Source organism: Quercus lobata, chromosome 5 (assembly GCF_001633185.2).
Source record: "Quercus lobata isolate SW786 chromosome 5, ValleyOak3.0 Primary Assembly, whole genome shotgun sequence".
Classification (NCBI taxonomy): Eukaryota; Viridiplantae; Streptophyta; class Magnoliopsida; order Fagales; family Fagaceae; genus Quercus; species Quercus lobata.
In genome coordinates, this window is record NC_044908.1 from 41861167 (window position 1) to 41877640 (window position 16474).

The 16474-nt window shown below is 34.9% G+C and overlaps 2 protein-coding genes across 2 annotated transcripts; one reads left to right on the top strand and one right to left on the bottom strand.

The window, feature by feature from the left end:
- Positions 1-2517: 2517 nt before the first annotated feature.
- On the top strand, positions 2518-8254 carry LOC115989247 (protein DEHYDRATION-INDUCED 19-like). The gene is made up of 5 exons (XM_031112913.1): positions 2518-3132; positions 3243-3382; positions 6159-6236; positions 6382-6665; positions 7861-8254. Exons 1-5 carry the CDS (start codon positions 3048-3050, stop codon positions 7967-7969), a joined length of 696 nt encoding a protein of 231 aa, XP_030968773.1. The 5' UTR covers positions 2518-3047; the 3' UTR covers positions 7970-8254.
- A 2063-nt stretch (positions 8255-10317) lies between these two features.
- Positions 10318-16220, bottom strand: LOC115989246 (MACPF domain-containing protein NSL1). The gene is made up of 7 exons (XM_031112912.1): positions 15730-16220; positions 14746-14984; positions 14234-14438; positions 13095-13169; positions 12817-13000; positions 11840-12006; positions 10318-11197 (listed from the first exon to the last, which is right to left on the bottom strand). The coding sequence occupies exons 1-7, from the start codon at positions 15997-15999 to the stop codon at positions 10514-10516; spliced, it is 1824 nt and encodes a 607-aa protein (XP_030968772.1). The 5' UTR covers positions 16000-16220; the 3' UTR covers positions 10318-10513.
- Between the last annotated feature and the right edge of the window lie 254 nt (positions 16221-16474).

Consider the following 16474-nt stretch of genomic DNA (forward strand, 5'->3'; position numbering starts at 1 on the left):
GTTTCAAAAGTATTTCGGTCATTTTAAAGATTTAGGGGTATTTTGGTAATTTTTAGGTTTTGGAGTTATGTCGGTAATTTTTTAGGTTTCAGGAGTATTTCAACAATTTTAGAGGATTTTAGGAGTACTTTGGTGATTTTGAAGTTTTAAGGGCAATTTGGTAATTTTGATTATTAGGTAACTGGGTGGGTTAGGATTTACCCATAATAATTGGGTTGAGTTGGGTTTGGGTTAGAAGTAATTAGGTAAATGGGTAAATGGGTAATATCCAAACCCTACCTGAAAAATTCGAGTAATATCCAAACCCTACCTGATACCTTCTTCCCATTAAGAACTGTGTATTACCTAGAATATTTGGATCGAGTAGGGTTGAATATCCATTACCCAATGGGTATGACCATCCCTATGTGTAGCGTCCAAGGAAGCAACATTGAGTGAGATAAGAAGAAGAGATTAAAAATCAACAGCGATTTGATACAAACTTTCATTGAAACACTAATATTTCCACCAAAGTTCTTTGATACACAATATTTATTATTGTATAGTTGCCTCTATATATTATATGATAGGCTATTGCCAAAATTCTCCTCTAATAAAAAGTTATTAAGTGGCTTTTTTTTTTTTTTTTTTGAGAAACAAACACACACACAAAAGGGAGAGGGAAATGGGTTCTAACACAAAAGCACACCACAACTCCACTCAAAACCCTTGGTAACTTTTAAGGGAGGGTGGGGCAAGTTATACTACACACAACACACTTTTTTAAGCAATGTGGGACAATTACCCATTGACTTAAAGTTACACATAGTGTAACTTTAAACAATGTTACACCACCAATAATTTGTTACGGAATTCATATTTTGAAAATTCCACCATTGGATTACATGTTCTATATCTTGTTAACATGTATGCCAATTTTAATATCAATTAGATGTTAGTTATCATTTGATGCATAAACTCATCTTTTATGCATTATTTTAAATTACAAAAAGAATACAAATATAACGTAATTCAACAATAAATTTGCCAATATTTGCATCTAATTAAAAGTATGTGGTTTAACTTGAACTCAGCATACATATTATTTAGGGATCATTACACTTTACCCACTTGTGGTTTGCCTCTAATTTGACTTGCCTACCCATGGTTTCAATTTTGATACTTTACCCAGCTGTGATTCCTTCTGTTACTAATCTATAACCCACCTCTGTTAAAATTAAGGGTAAATAGGTAATTTTGCTCAAGTTTTATGCCTCTCTTTTCCCAAAACAAAAAATAGCACAAAAATGCAAGAGAAAGAAGATCAAAAAGTGGTATTTATCTTTCTCTCTATTCACATAAATCTTGAACATGAAGAACATACCCAAAAAAAAAAACCTAGATCAACCTACACAAGATCACTGACTTAATGAAACATCTTTGAAAAATCATTTCTCCAGTTGGCAAGAGACGCCATTGAAGCTGAATCAGTTCCTTGTCCCCCCATGAAAATTGGGTTCTAATCTTACAGCTTAACTCTACAAAACCCAAAATTTGAAATCTAAATATAAATTAAATTTCAATAAAAACAAAAACTAACACCATGGTAAAAGGGACCAAAGGTCTAGAACAAATCTCTCTGATGCGATTCTAGAGCTGGTCGTTGAAATCGATGCCCTAATTGAGAGGCTGTTGTGATTCATCAGAAGAAGAAGGGCAACGGACATTGAAATGAGCGAAGGCATCGTTGTAAACCTGGCAGTGCAAGTGCTCGGACTCGAGGATCACGCCGTTGCAGTCGAATACCAGAGCTTGTAGAGAAGCCAAAGTCGAAACTGATAGTTGTTTCTTAGAGGAGTTGAGAGATTTTGATCTGAAGGTTCGGAAGCAGCGAAGAGTGGTGACTAAAGCTAAATCAGTTCCTTGTCCCTCCATGAAAATTGGGTTCTAATCTTACAGCTTAATGATTTTTCAAAGATGTTTCATTAAGTCAGTGATCTTGTGTAGGTTGATCTAGGTTTTTTTTTTTTTTTTTTTTTTTTGTATGTTCTTCAAGTTCAAGATTTGTGTAAATGGAGAGAGAGAGAGGCAAATACCACTTTTTGATCTTTTTTCTCTTGCATTTTTGTGCTATTTTTTGTTTTGGGAGGAGAGAGATATAAAACTTGAGCAAAAATACCTATTTACCCTTAATTTTAACAGAGGTGGGTTACGAATTAGTAACGGAGGGAATCACAGGTGGGTAAAGTGTCAACATTGAAACCACGAGTAGGCAAGTCAAATTAGAGGCAAACCATATGTGAATAAAATGTAATTACCCCTATTTTTTATTTATATTTAAAAAGGATGAGATTTTGTATACAGCCTCTTTTTTTTTTCTTTTTCTTTTTTTTATATTAGAATTGGTTTCATTTATTTTTTATTTTTTTTTAGAAGGAAACGTTACTGGTTCGAGTATGCCGACAAACAGAGAATATATAATATACAAAAATATCACAAAAAATAAAATGGCCTGCAGACCACTCGAACCAAAGAAGGGTGTGTGTGTCAAAACAAACGAAGAGCACTCCGACATTTCCTCCCATTTTCTTAACATCACCTTCGGTCTTCACCACACATACCCAAACCCAACCCCCCACCACCTCATCTCTCTCTAACCTTAATCCAACCGTCATTACTCTCCTACCTCCTATAAGCCTAGCCTTAAGAAAAAGTCAAAACTTGTAAGAAAAAATATTCAACATCAACCTTAAATAATTGTTTCTCAAAAAAACAAAAAAAAAAACCTTAAATAATTAATCCTAATAGTAAAAACTAAAGGATATATCAACTTGAACAAAATATCTCTCTATCTTCCTTTCTTTCTATCGAAAAAGTCAAATTTATCAGAACACCACCCAACACACAGACTTACAATACAAGTAGAGAAAGGAGCAAACTTGTCTGTTTCTCGCTTTTTTGATCTCTTTGGAGCTAATTCAAATTCACCAAATAAAATCTATATAAAAATTTACAAAAAAAAAAAAAAAAAAAGTGAGCTTGAATTCATAAAAATCTCCGATCTTTCAATGGACTCCGATTTCTGGACTTCTCGTCTCGCCGCCGCCAAGCGCCAATACACGCTTCAGCACCACCATCAGAGCTCCCACTTAGGTGAGTACCTCCATATCCGATCTGGGTTTTTTTTTTTTTTTTTTTTAATGCTTTGGTTTTTTGGGTTTCTCATTTTTCAATGTTTTTTGTTTTGTTGGGGTTGGATTTAGATCGGTTGGGTATCGATGATTTTGAGGTGGAGGACGAGGTCCGACCCGATTTACCATGTCCGTATTGCTACGAGGACTTCGATATCGTGTCACTGTGTTCGCATCTAGAAGACGAGCACTCGTGCGAATCCAAAGTCACTGTACGTGTTTCTTTACGTATACCCTCATATTTGTACTTTTTGTTTTAGTTTGTATGTTTGGTCTGTGAGAGAGTCAAATGATTTTGTTTTCCTTATTTGGTTAATGTTGGAGAGTTTTGATCTTTGTTGGTAAAGCTGTGTATGCCCATTTTGATTCATTGCCGTGCTAATATTTCTTTGCTTTCATTGAGTGCTTCATTTTTATTGATGTCTTGCAAATTTTAACGCGTTTTCTTTTTGTTTTTTTAAACATCCATCAAAGAAAAGAATTTTTTTTTTTTTTTTTGAAATTTGTCATAAATAAGGACTAAAGGAGGGACTTAAGAACCATTAATTTCTTTGTGATTTACATTTATTTGTGAAAATGATCATTTTCATTTATGCAGATACACATACATATACAATTGTACAATAAAACGGTTGTGTAGTAAATATGTTGTGCTCCAATGATATTAGTATTAACAGAGAATCTGAAATTACATCCTTAGGTGTGGAGGCACTATATTCATCTTCCGGAGCAGTTGTGATTTGTTTTTTTTTTTTTTTGGCACTCTTTTTTCTCAAGGAAACGCATAGATTGGCATCATTAGAATATTTAATTACTTGGTTAGATGCATAAACAAGGAATACCAGAACATCAGGAGTTTGAGTAGTGAGTTTTGTGGTGGCTGATGGTCACACCGTTGGCTATTATTCTGGAGCTTTTTGCGGTTGATGATCTAGGAGAATTTTAAATAAAGTTGTATGTGTACTAACCCTGATTTATCTAGTAAAATTTTGGATAATGAAAGTGTAATATGAGTTTGATGGATCAGAGACCGTTTACTTGACAGATACTGTGATATCTGCCACCACCCACCACCCACCAGCCATGCAGCCTAGGTCTGTGGGTTAGTTCACTTTTCAATTTCAAAAAATTATACCTAAGGAAGCATGGAATCAGCAATCCGTAAGAGAATTTCAATAAGAAAAGCCGTTGTTACTTTTTACCTCCTTTTCTTTCCACTTTGGTTGGTGAGTTCTCATGTTCCGTATCAGATTACAACTTCATTGTAGTGCAAGCGTGAAATACACAAGTACTGCTGGTTTACATGTACAAAATACAGGTGCAAAGCAGTGGACACTGCAACTATACTTAATACAAAATTTGATGAAGGAGATATAAGCTAAGTCAAAGAGGAATGATATGATTCAAGCGTCAGATGTTACATGGACAGCCAAAAATCATAATAATGTGGTTTGAGTTATCTACATAAGAATTGGTGGCTCATCATTTAACTAGCATCTGGCTGTAGGCAAAGCATATGCCAATCTAGGATTAGGATATATAGAGCTAGAGACATATCGGGAACAACATTCTGGCTTTGAGGCATAAGCATTGTGAGATACACAATCATGAAGGATCCATTTTTATTATTATTGGTGAGTTACCCACGAATTTAATGGGCCTTGAACTCACTACCTCACCCTTAATCTAGAACTTATAGGGGGAGGAGGTGCTAGTTGAGCTAGAGCTCATTGGCACAACAATCAACATATTGTAACAATTACTGGCCTATCTGATTGTTTTGGGAGTCAGTAGAGGTCCAATGACACTATTATTTTCATGGCTTCTTCTCTTTTATATTTTAATTTATCTTTTATGTCCACCTTTACGTAGTGCATAATTTATCCAACCCCTTCCAATACTCTAGCAACTTTAACTTGAACAGATTTTTTGTGAGTAAGTAATGATTGTGTTGAAAATTGACCCAAATTCATTTTTTTTTTTTTTTTATTTGGTAACCTCTTTTAGTAATCTTGGTGTGGAAGGAAAGTTTTCCCTTGTCAAAGAAGTAATTTAGTATTCTTTGACTGCCAAGGAATAGGAATTGGAGTCTTATATGTAGGCATTCTGTAAAGGGTTTGGTGGCTTAGCCTAATGGACCTCGTATTAGAGAGAGGAGAAGACTCCTAGAAGAACATAGAGCGAGTTTCTTCAAAGATTAGTTTGTCAATTCTTTTGGAGTGAAGATAACCATGTGTATAAGTAGAGTTTATCTTTTGTTTGAGTGAGAGAACCCCCAAAGGGTTTACTGGGGTTCTGGGATTGTGAGTGTCTCATTTGTTCATTAATTTGTATTGACAGCTTGTTTTGGGTGTAATGGGATGTGAGTTAATTTGTGTTTGTGAGAGGTTTTCACTGTATTTTGTGTGGTGTTTGTGAAATACTGTTGCTTGCCTTTTATTGTTTTGTGTGTTTTCACAAAAACATTGTGTATTCAATCTATTAGCAGTTATTATTATAAAACACTGCTTATATGGTCAGTGTTATGTAGTCTATATTGCTTCATTTTGTAGATTGAATCTACAGGAGATCCTCCATATACATATATGAATGCTATATACATAAATCCCAAGATTTGGTGATGGATGAATTCAATCCTTAGATCATATCTGTGGTTGATGCCCTCAATGTGGGGGAACTTATTTTTCCTTGTACTTAACCAACAAGAATACTGGCTTCTTTGACATGGTTAAAGTTTACAAGTCCAGAATCAATAAAGGAAAAGGGGGTGGGGGGGGGGGGGAATTTTTTTTTTTTGGATAAGTAAAGAGGGGGAAATGATGGAAGTGAAATGAACAAAGTGAACATCTTGTTGTAGCTAATTGTTTTTTACTGTCATTCCTGCTCAGGATTAAGGGAGGATGGCATGTTAAGTACTTGACTACTTTCTAGTTTTGATTGATGCTTTCGTGTTAATAGTCTCATTCTGAATCCACTTTTTCCTTGCAGGTTTGTCCCATTTGCTCTGTTAAAGTTGCACGGGACATGTTAAGTCATATCACGCTGCAACATGGACACTTGTTCAAGATATCCTTTTAACTGAAAATTCCATCACTGTTGTTTCTCTTCACATGACTTAATTGACTTTTTTTTTATGCTTGCGTATATGATTGGTTTACTAATCGATGACAAAACTGAATGGCTATATAAGTTTCCTTTAACTGAGGATTACTTGCAGAGACGACGCAGGTTACGTAGAGTTGCAATTCCTAACAGTCAGGCACTGTCTCTCCTGGGTCGGGATCTTCGTGAGGCCCATCTGCAGGTGCTTCTAGGGGGTGGTGGATATCGGTCAAACAATGCTAATGTGTCTACTGCAGCTACTGATCCATTCCTATCATCACTTATTTTGAACTTCCCTGCATCTGAAGCAGAAGAGATTTCAAAATCTGTGGTAAACAGTGCTGAGGACTCTTCTGTAAAGAATGTAGCACCAGCACATATTTGGAAATCAAGGTACTGATATAGATCTAATTTCCTTTGTGACAGGATGCTTGTTATTTTAATGGTATAATGTTCTAGTCATGGTTATGGGTTGGAAAAAAGACAACCATGAAATTCTTATCCTAATTTTTGATAAAATCATTGTCCTTAAGTTAAAATATTTAAAATATTTAAATTCAAGTAATAACCTAGTGAAAATAGTCAAAACAGTATGTACCTGCACAATAACTGAAATCATGATTGAAGTCATGATTTCAAACTTGAAAAATTGTGACTTAAAGTCACGATTTCAGTCGATTCCAGTTGTTTGCACGCAGTGTGTATGTATACACTATGTGCAGCTGCCAGCAATCGCTACTTTTCATTGTGGTGTCTCATGTTCCTTACCTCCACCCTCCCCTCCCCACTATTTACCTATCAAATATATATATATATATATATATATATATATATCTAGAACATTTTTGGAGGGAGATGGGCCGGCTGGCCCAAAGGAGATCACTGTCTAAAAAGCAATCCTATTTGTTTAGTTAAAATACGTTAATTAATTGTCAAAGTCACCAAGAGCCTTAGCTCAAATGACACCTTATGATGTTTTCAATGGAGATTTTCATGGTTCAAATCCCCTCTCTCATTGTAACCATCAAATCATCAAACAATAAAATAAAATTGTCAAAGTCTAACAACCCTGTTGTACTTGCCTCTTGCCAAAATCCTCTTGTGAGATGTAGTACCCTCCTAAAGGATTTTCACCTTTGATTTCTAAATTTTGTTTTGAACTTTTTTGTTCTATTTTAGGCATGACTTGAAACTTGGGACCCATCCTTTACCATGTGAGCCAGGGTTCACAAGCATGTTTTTCCTTTTCTTACATCAAAATTGTTTGCCAGAGTAGTGCATGCAGTGGGATGAGGCAGGATTAAGGATTCCTCTATCATTTGGGCAAAATATGTTGGACAAATTATATATATTATATTTTTTGATGTCTTAGACAAGAGGATCCACCATATCTGACTATCCACCTAGACTTATCATATGAATTAAGAAGTAATTTAGTCACAGACGTTGGTGGTGAGGATGCTCTTAGTCTTGCCCAATCTATTTGATCTATTTAATTTATGCTTTTGTAGCTTTTATTTAACTATGAACATCTCTCCTAAAACCCTTCTCTGGATCCAACTATTAACATCTCTCTCTCCCCTTGCAGCTTCGATCCTTCTTTGAGTTACGAAGAGCGGGAAAAAAGGATGAAACAAGCTGCTGGAAGAGCAGGTTTTATGCAAGACCTGCTTTTCACAACTCTGTTAGGCGAGTAATAGAAGCAGTAAGTTACTTCATAAATAATTGAATGTGAATTATTTAGAATTCTTGGTAAGGGGGCATAGTTGGGTGGGATTGTGATGGTTTACGTTGTTTGGCAATGCAATATGTGCCTCATATGGATACCAAAGCAGCACTATGAGTGCCGATAATTAGTTCCCATTCTTATTAGTGCCCTCTCCGCTGGAGATGTACTTACATTCCGAAGAAACATTCCAAAACGATCTATTAGGTTATGAAAAACTGCAATTTATGAAATGGTTATTCTATTGTTTTGTAAACTCTTTTATTAAGAAAAATTCCATCACAGAAAAGATGTTGGAGCCTATGCTCTGCTACTTTCCAGGGGGGAAGCAGATGAACTGAAGAGGGAATTCCATGATCCACCCAATGAAGTACAAGAATTCAATGAATTATAATCAAGCAGCTTATGGAAGGGATAAAAAGAAAATAATTTTGATGAATATTCTAATCATTTGTATCCTCAAGCATTTAAAAAAAAAAAAATCATGAAAAATATTAAGAGCTAGTATTCATTCAGGTCATGAACGAGAGAATTGGGATCAATAGGCGTCAGAATATTTTTTAGAATTTAAGATTTGAAATTATTTCATATGTAAGAAAGCATTCCAAGAAAGCTAAAATTGAGATTTCAAAACGATTTCAGTGCAAAATTTGAAATTTTAATGCTTAAATTCTGTTTTAGAAGCACGATTTTCAAAAGAGAAGCGATTCTCCTAATTTCCTAAATAATTTTACCAAAACACTATTTATAATATTTGCTCCAATACTATAAGTCTATCTTTTATCTAAAAAAAACACTATTTATAATAATTATTAATAAAATAATACTCCATTATTTTCCCAAAAACTCCGATGAACCTTTAATATTTTATTAGTCTTAGCAGCAGATGAAATGAATCAATCGTGTACACATTCAAAAGACTAAAGGAAACTCTAAGTGTCAATGTGTCATCCGTAGAAAAAGAAAGAATATATATTGTTGAAGAATCACATTCTACTATAAAATTATGTATTGGAAACATGATTTTAGTGCAAAATTCGAGATTTTAGTGCCTAAAATTGTATATTCAAAATACGTTTTTTAAAATGAGACTATTCTCTTCACAAAGCTATTTTTTATTAATTATAATAAGTGTGCGAAGGCAGGTTCAAGAGCAACATGCCCATGGGATCGGCCCACTTGACTCAATTAGAGAGTCTAAACCAGGTCAATATCTTCTTACGCGTAACTTTTAGAGTGCTCGAGGAGTTATTCCCAACCTTGTAATTTGACCAAATATTTGATCAAATAATTTTGTGGTTCGAGACATAGAGGGGCAATTGCCCCTAAGAAATTATGGTCGGGGAAGGCAGGGTAAGGCCAAGAAGAAAGGGCATCAATGGAGGCAAAAATGAGTTGTTACCTCCACATTAATTGATCTTACCTATTGCCAACTGTTAACATTAAATGACGAATGGCACATCTAGAGATAGGGAAGCAGCACTAGGGCTACTTCCATTTGTAGACCTAATGACAACAAGGGTGATTTGATGGAAACCCACTATTTCACCTGTACATATTTGAGAATTTGGCCCTTCTCCCTATAAATATAAAGACCTAGGGCTTGCTCAAGAAAGGAAGAAAAGAATATAGAGAAAAGTAGAGAACGTAAAGAAAAAGAATTTATGTGAAAGTGGAAAAACAAGTAGAAGAGAGAAGGTCTATCCTCGGAATTGTAATCCTCAAGCTTTTCTTGAAGGTGGCTTCTCTAATAGAAATAAAATAATAAATTCATTGTGTTGAGTTAAAATGATCCTTAAGCTTTTCTTAAAGGTAGCTTCTCTAATAGAAATAACATTGGCTAAAATGAAAAAACCATTATCTATGTTTTACTAATATTCATTTCAATCATTTAACTTTGCTTTCATTCATTTCAGCTCTCTAATTTTCAAGTTTATTCAAGTAAGGCATTCACATCAACTCTTGTTATATTTTGTGGTTAATTTTCCAATTTTAAAAATTTTTCTTCAAATTTTTTAAATTAAAAAATTGAATTAGTGATTGAAAAATATTTTCTAGATTTTTGTTTTCAAAAAATTATTAAAAAAGTTGACAGTATATAGCCTTAATTGAATAAATCTAAAACTTAGAGGACTAAAATGAACAAAAACAAGGTTAAAAAAAAAAACTGAAATGAATTATGAAGAAACTTAAAAGCTAAATTTTTGCATTTTAGCCAATAAAATAATAAATTTATTGCGCAAAGTTAAATCCTTGATTCCCTTTTTTTTTTACCAACTACAATAAATAAAATAATATTATTTATCCAAAAATCCAAGGTTCAAGAAGCAGTAATGCCATTGCCACCTAGATTTTTCTCCCAAAAGGACAGTGGTTTCCAAGATATGATTAACATTGTCATGCCAGAATGGCTTTGCTTGCGCAAAATAAATTGCTATTGAAGCTGATTTTAAATACATAATGTACATTTTCAACAAGGGAAAAAATTGCTTGAGCACTTCCCTGTTCGGTTTTCTCACATTGAATCCTCGGACATTATGGTCAACAATGAGTATTTCACGGTTATTGAGATTTTGCCACCCACTACATTGAGCCTAGCTCCGGTGACCACCCAATATCCTGGCGGGTCCTCGGGACCTCTCACCATTTCCATCGTATTTACAAAGTTTGACATCTTTGGTGCCTTTGTTGGTAAAGGAGGGCCTCCTGGATAAATTGCTGAATTCATATCCACTTTAGCTGGTTTCTCAGGTGGATTCAATCCTGCGCTAAATCTTGTGCTGATCATCATTGAGATGAAACCTGATTTTCGAGACGACGTAGTGGGTCCTGCCCATGCTGATCTCCGTATCTTTGCAGATGCCACCATGGAGTATCCAAGTCTCAGGAACAAAATTTTTCTCATTCCAATAACCTTAACTTCAAACCAGGCCTTTGTAACAATACAAGCAGACTGACCAATGTGGGCACCGTTATACTCTACTGGAGCAGTGCACACATGTGATAATATGTTCCACTTGACAGGTACAAAGTAGCCTTGGTCCACTGGTTCCTCGATGGGCTCATAACTGTGATCATCTGCTAGTTGGAGGATTTTGGGAAGAGTTGCGAGATGCTGAAGATGAATTGCAAGACGGTCACTTTTCTTGCCTTCCAAGTATAAACGAACCCCTGTCACTGGCCGATTTCCAGAGTCAACCTGCCAATTGTGAAATTATAAATCAGGATGTAACAAGGAATTTAGTAAAATGGGAATGTATCAACATGCTTCAGTACAGGAAATAGATTCATAAATTTGTTATAGCAAATAACTGAAATGACCAGTATCATGCATCACTATGAGAACAATATGGGCACTGACGGTGTGAAGATAGTACGGTACTATTTACAATTTCTTTTACGTAGGAGTAACTAAACCCCAATTAAACTTAGTTTGTTCTTAAAAAAAAAAAAAAGGAACAGTGTACTGAACCAAGTCACAAGTCCAAACTTTTTATATAATTTTTTGTTACACAAAAGTGACAACGGCCTTGCTGCACCAGGATGAAATCCCATAAGCTCACATTCTAATTGATAGAAACAGCAAATCAAATTTATGCCCAGACCTTACAATGTCAATTCCCTATTGCATGGGGCTATAGAAAATAAGAAGCAGGGTTCTCCCTTTGGGACCAACTAAAACAATCAAAATAATGAGATCACAATTTGCTTGCAACCTCTATACCTATACCCATAAGTCTGTGAATTCTACAAAGGAATCCCAATAATGAGATCACGGGTAATTTGAGAATCTAAACTTAATGGTATCACTATTTTTATGAGCTGCAACAAAAGGAATTACCTGCGTGGTGTTGACATAAAGCTTGGGGCCCATAAAAGTTAACTGAAGCGATGGGGACACTTGTTTTCTGTGCCTTAGACCAAGAGGCAAATCGCTATACATTGGAGCCCACTGCCGAGGCAATTGAAATTCTAAAAATTGATGGAGTTCCTCTATTGGTGGCCTATCTGCATGAGTTATCAACCATCAGAGACCAATAGAAGTACTGAATGAGAGGAATAATGACAGTGATTTCAATAGATATGGTAATTTCATATAAAAAGATTCACAGATAGAAGACATGCAGACTCATGCATAGGCTACATCCAAAGATTACAGTCACAAAAGAAATACTAAACTCAGTTTAAGTGTAATTGTATCCATAGTTTCTGCAGACTAACATAATGATACTATATGACATCAAGTTCGATGTAAGTTTAATTGTATCCATAGTTTCTGCAGAAGTACATAGTGATACTATCTGACATCAAGTTTGATATATAGGTACCAACAGGGTGAAGTAATGAAATAAAAGACAGAATTATACTGCCAACCAAGCATAGAACTGAGCATAGGGAAAGATATAAGGTCCATTTGGCCAGGTCACACTAATATGCCAATAAAATCAAGGATTAGAGATTACAATCAGTGTGCCCAATGCAATTTATATCAGCACTGACACTATTATATGATTATATCCTTCAACAGTGTTATATTCATTATACATCCATTAATATATATATATATATATAACTTCACTAAGTTATATCATTATAAAATCACATTTTGTGTTTTAATGAATGCAAGATTGGACTGAACTTGTAGCAATCTAAATGACTTTCAATAGGCTTCAGTGTGCATGGGATGCAGGAAAATTAATGCCCCCCAATACTGGAATAACAATCTTTCAAGCATTCAAAATGGGATAATAATAGTGATCACATGGATATTTAGCCATAGAGAGATCAAATAAACAGATTAGAGGTATGCATACTCACATCTAAGGTACAGATTCACTGCATGACTCAGAAATCCATTGCCTCTGACTCCACTCAAGAGTGAAGTTATAGGCACAAAGGACATTGATATGACATTAGGAGACTGTGATATGGTTGACAGCCACTGATTATGACTTTGACCAACATCAATGCCTCCCTTTCTGATACAGATCCGCACTATATCCTGTGTTAAAAATAAATAAATCTTAATTTTTTTTTTAAAGTATCCTGTTCCCCATAGGGTTCAGTTTCAGAGCATTAGATAGTAAAAGACTTACATCATTCTTTGAGTAAGTGATATCAGGAGGCCTAACTGAGGCATTACGGAGATCCCAGGGCATAATGTTTTCTTCCTGAACAATAAATAGAAACATTAAAGCAGAACGACTCTCCTCATTATTTCCCTAAATTTCCCCTTTCTTGTTCATGGTTTCAAATTTAAATAAAATGGAAATCCATAATTACTTCAAAAGACTGAAAGTAAGTCATCTAAGAAGGAAATAAAATGTGAGATCCACTAGACTCGTCAAGTCACATTTTAACTCAAGAGAAAGGAAACAATTGTGGCAATTTATTCTGAGTAAATGATGACAAAACAATAAAAAAAAACTTTGTTATCTTGGGAAATTACGATTCAAGTGCTCAATTAAGAAGCTGCCACATATAATATCTGAGCACATACTGATCAAGTACCACATGTATGGTTTAATGGAAACAAGTTTTGGTGCAGCAGACTCTGTTATTGGTAACAGTTTAAAAACAACAAAATTTGACATGCAATTAAGATAAATATAAAATTGGGCAATAAAGAGAAATAGAAAATGCAAAGAATTATAAAGATTAGTTGGGACTCATACTGCATAAATGATGTGTCAGGTTGATGCTGACATAGGTGCAATTGGGATTTCTGAGGATCTGGAGAACAGCAGCAGTGCAAGCCTCATGGTAGTTTACAAATACTATTTTAAGTTTTATTTCCCAGATGATTTCTAAGTTTATGACATTTTTCTAATAACTTTAAGGTAAGCGTTTAAGATAAAAAGTAGAAAATTACCCCAAGCTTGGGAAATTAGAATTCACAAAATGTTTTTTGGACTTTCCTTAGAAGCCAAACTTTAGTACTTTACCACATCCAAACTATTTGTTCGCTTCCTTTTTCCTTATAACTCACCACTTTGATGCATCTAACTATCACATTCCCATTTGGAATAACTTATTTTCAGCTTTTTTTTTAATTTTTTTTTTTTTTTAATAAAAAAAGGGGTTTGCTTGAAAAAGCTATAACTAGAAAAAATTGAAGTTTAAAAAATCCTTTACTTTCAAAAAGTGTGGCTTGAAACCGCTTTACCAAACTGGCACTAGCAATGATATTACCACATGACTATGATGAGGATGTTAGCTTTAAGAATATATATACCTTCATTTTTCCTGATAATTCAGCAGGGTTTGATAAGAAACCTCCATTCTCATCTTCAGAAAATCTCTGATCAGCTAATTGCTTTAACAATTTCTGCACTTCAGTTGGCTGAAGATTTGAACCTTCTAATTGCTTTACGAGAACTACATCCTTACCTCCCATCTTTACCCCAACAACAACATGAGTACCATATTTATCAATGAACCTGGAAAATCATGCTATTAAGCATCAAAAATTGAAATATTCTAGTAAAAACTTACAACTTAACTTTAATTTCAACTGTATCATTATGCTACAGACACAGTGGACTTCCACACTTATCAGTTTTAATATACGACTTTCTTAGCATTAACAAATTGTGAGCCCCTCCTATCAGCCGTGTGGGTGCCTTTTTTTTCACCTGGAAACCCATTTCCAAGGTGGGGTGCTTGACTCCAGCAAATTATCAATGTTTATTCACCACAAATGCTGAGAGGCGGTCAATTATGAAGTATCAGTTTACAAAATCTTACTCAGCAAGGGCAGCAGGGTCCCATGAATTAGGCACTTCTTGCTTGACCTGTTCGGACAGCGTTATTTGTGATCTATCTAACTCAATATTATAAAGAGTTATGAACCAACCATCCATTGCAAGACTCCTTGTGGCAGCTGCATCCATCTGCCAGCAGCCCCTGAAGTCGAACGTTGCATTAAATAGCCCTGATGGAATTTTTCCTGATAGAGACATTTCCTGATTGAAGTGCTCTGACATCTGGCATTTAACACATGTAGCGAATGTTAAAAAATGCCTCACACACCATTGTAATAATTGAAGTTCAACTCAATCGATAACAATTTGATTATAAGTATATAACTAATTGTTATAAATAATCATAATAACAATGAGAAAACCAATGCAATGATTGTTAGTTCAACTCAACCAAATGTAATCCAAATTTCAAGGGGTTACTACATTTTTCTTTTTCTTTTTAATTTGAACCGCTCATTACCTTATTAGTTTTTTCTTTAGGCGTGGAACTTAGAAGACACAGAACAAGTCAGACTAAATTCCACATGTAAAAAGTTTCATTGAGGAAATGACAGGGATGATCTTTTTTTTCTTTTTCTTTTTTTTGGTTTTTCAAACCAATCATACAATAAGTACTTTAATCATCAAAAGATTTAAGCATAGTTTTAAAACATTGGGGCAACATGAATAGAGAACTAGAATTACAATATTGTGCTTATAGTTAGGGTCTCATAATAACATTTGCCAACACTTTTTTTAATAGATATCGTCATATTTGAACCTTTCGATGATTGATTGTTCTTTTTATTTTTATTATCAGGTCAAGATACAAATAACTATCTTTTTGACCCAAGTCTTTACCAATTGAAATAGCTACAAACCTAACGTTTCCTAGGACGACCAAAACAACTTCTCAACAAAATTCTAGTTTCTTAAAACCACTTAAAAAAAAAAAAAAAAAATGAAAACAAGGGTACCTAGTACCAACCTGATGAAATGAAACAACATCGGAGCGAAACCTGGTACGCTCGCCTTTATCGCACTTGATGGAGGTGGACACGTGTGGAACAACAACCCCACCTGGAATCAAAAGGTCTCGTTCCTGGGTCTGCTCCAACTCAATCAGTCTCAACCCGGGCTGACCCGACTTGCACGCTGACAATCGTATATCGTTGCAGAGATCGTAGCCCAATCCGATAGCCGCCACCGCCTTCTCGGCCGCGAAATGGGGGTTCAAGCGAGGTGCACTCAGAGACATTATTGCTTGCTTTTTTACTGATTGAGTTTTTTTTTTTTCTTTCTGTTTTTTACTTCTCTCAATCAATCGCTCTGTCTGAGCTTGAGCGTCTCGCAAGGGATTTTAAGCGTTGAACGTAGAAAAAGAAGAAAAAGAAGAAGACGACCCATTGCAGTGGTCTTTGGGTTTTCTTTTCATTCAGCTTTCAGAAAGTCCAAGAAGTGTTTTTTTTTTTTTTTTTTAAGATAAAATTAATTTACTTTTTATAATTTGTCGGTTTTTTTAGTTTTTACTTCGTTTCTTTAACAAGAAAACGACAGGTTTTTTTTTTTTTGCTTGCTATTTCAAAGTTCGGACTTAGGACATTGCGCAGTGGGAACGTGGACTAGAGTACAGGTCTTGGAGGCGGCTGGCGGCTGTCTGCTACGTGTCTTTATTATAACGGTATATATATTTTTTTTACCAATGTTCCTTAGTCCTTACACAAATTTTTTTT

What these genes read in the sequence shown, in the direction of transcription:
- LOC115989247 (XM_031112913.1), top strand. Translation starts at nt 3,048, where the DNA reads ATGGACTCCGATTTCTGGACTTCTCGTCTCGCCGCCGCCAAGCGCCAA. An exon ending in AACATGGACACTTGTTCAAG is followed by an intron (nt 6,237 to 6,381) that starts ATATCCTTTTAA and finishes ACTGAGGATTAC; the next exon opens with TTGCAGAGACGACGCAGGTT. An exon ending in GCACATATTTGGAAATCAAG is followed by an intron (nt 6,666 to 7,860) that starts GTACTGATATAG and finishes CTCCCCTTGCAG; the next exon opens with CTTCGATCCTTCTTTGAGTT.
- LOC115989246 (XM_031112912.1), bottom strand. Translation starts at nt 15,999, where the DNA reads ATGTCTCTGAGTGCACCTCGCTTGAACCCCCATTTCGCGGCCGAGAAG. An exon ending in ATGTTGTTTCATTTCATCAG is followed by an intron (nt 14,985 to 15,729) that starts GTTGGTACTAGG and finishes GTTAAATGCCAG; the next exon opens with ATGTCAGAGCACTTCAATCA. An exon ending in AATTATCAGGAAAAATGAAG is followed by an intron (nt 13,170 to 14,233) that starts GTATATATATTC and finishes TTTATTGTTCAG; the next exon opens with GAAGAAAACATTATGCCCTG.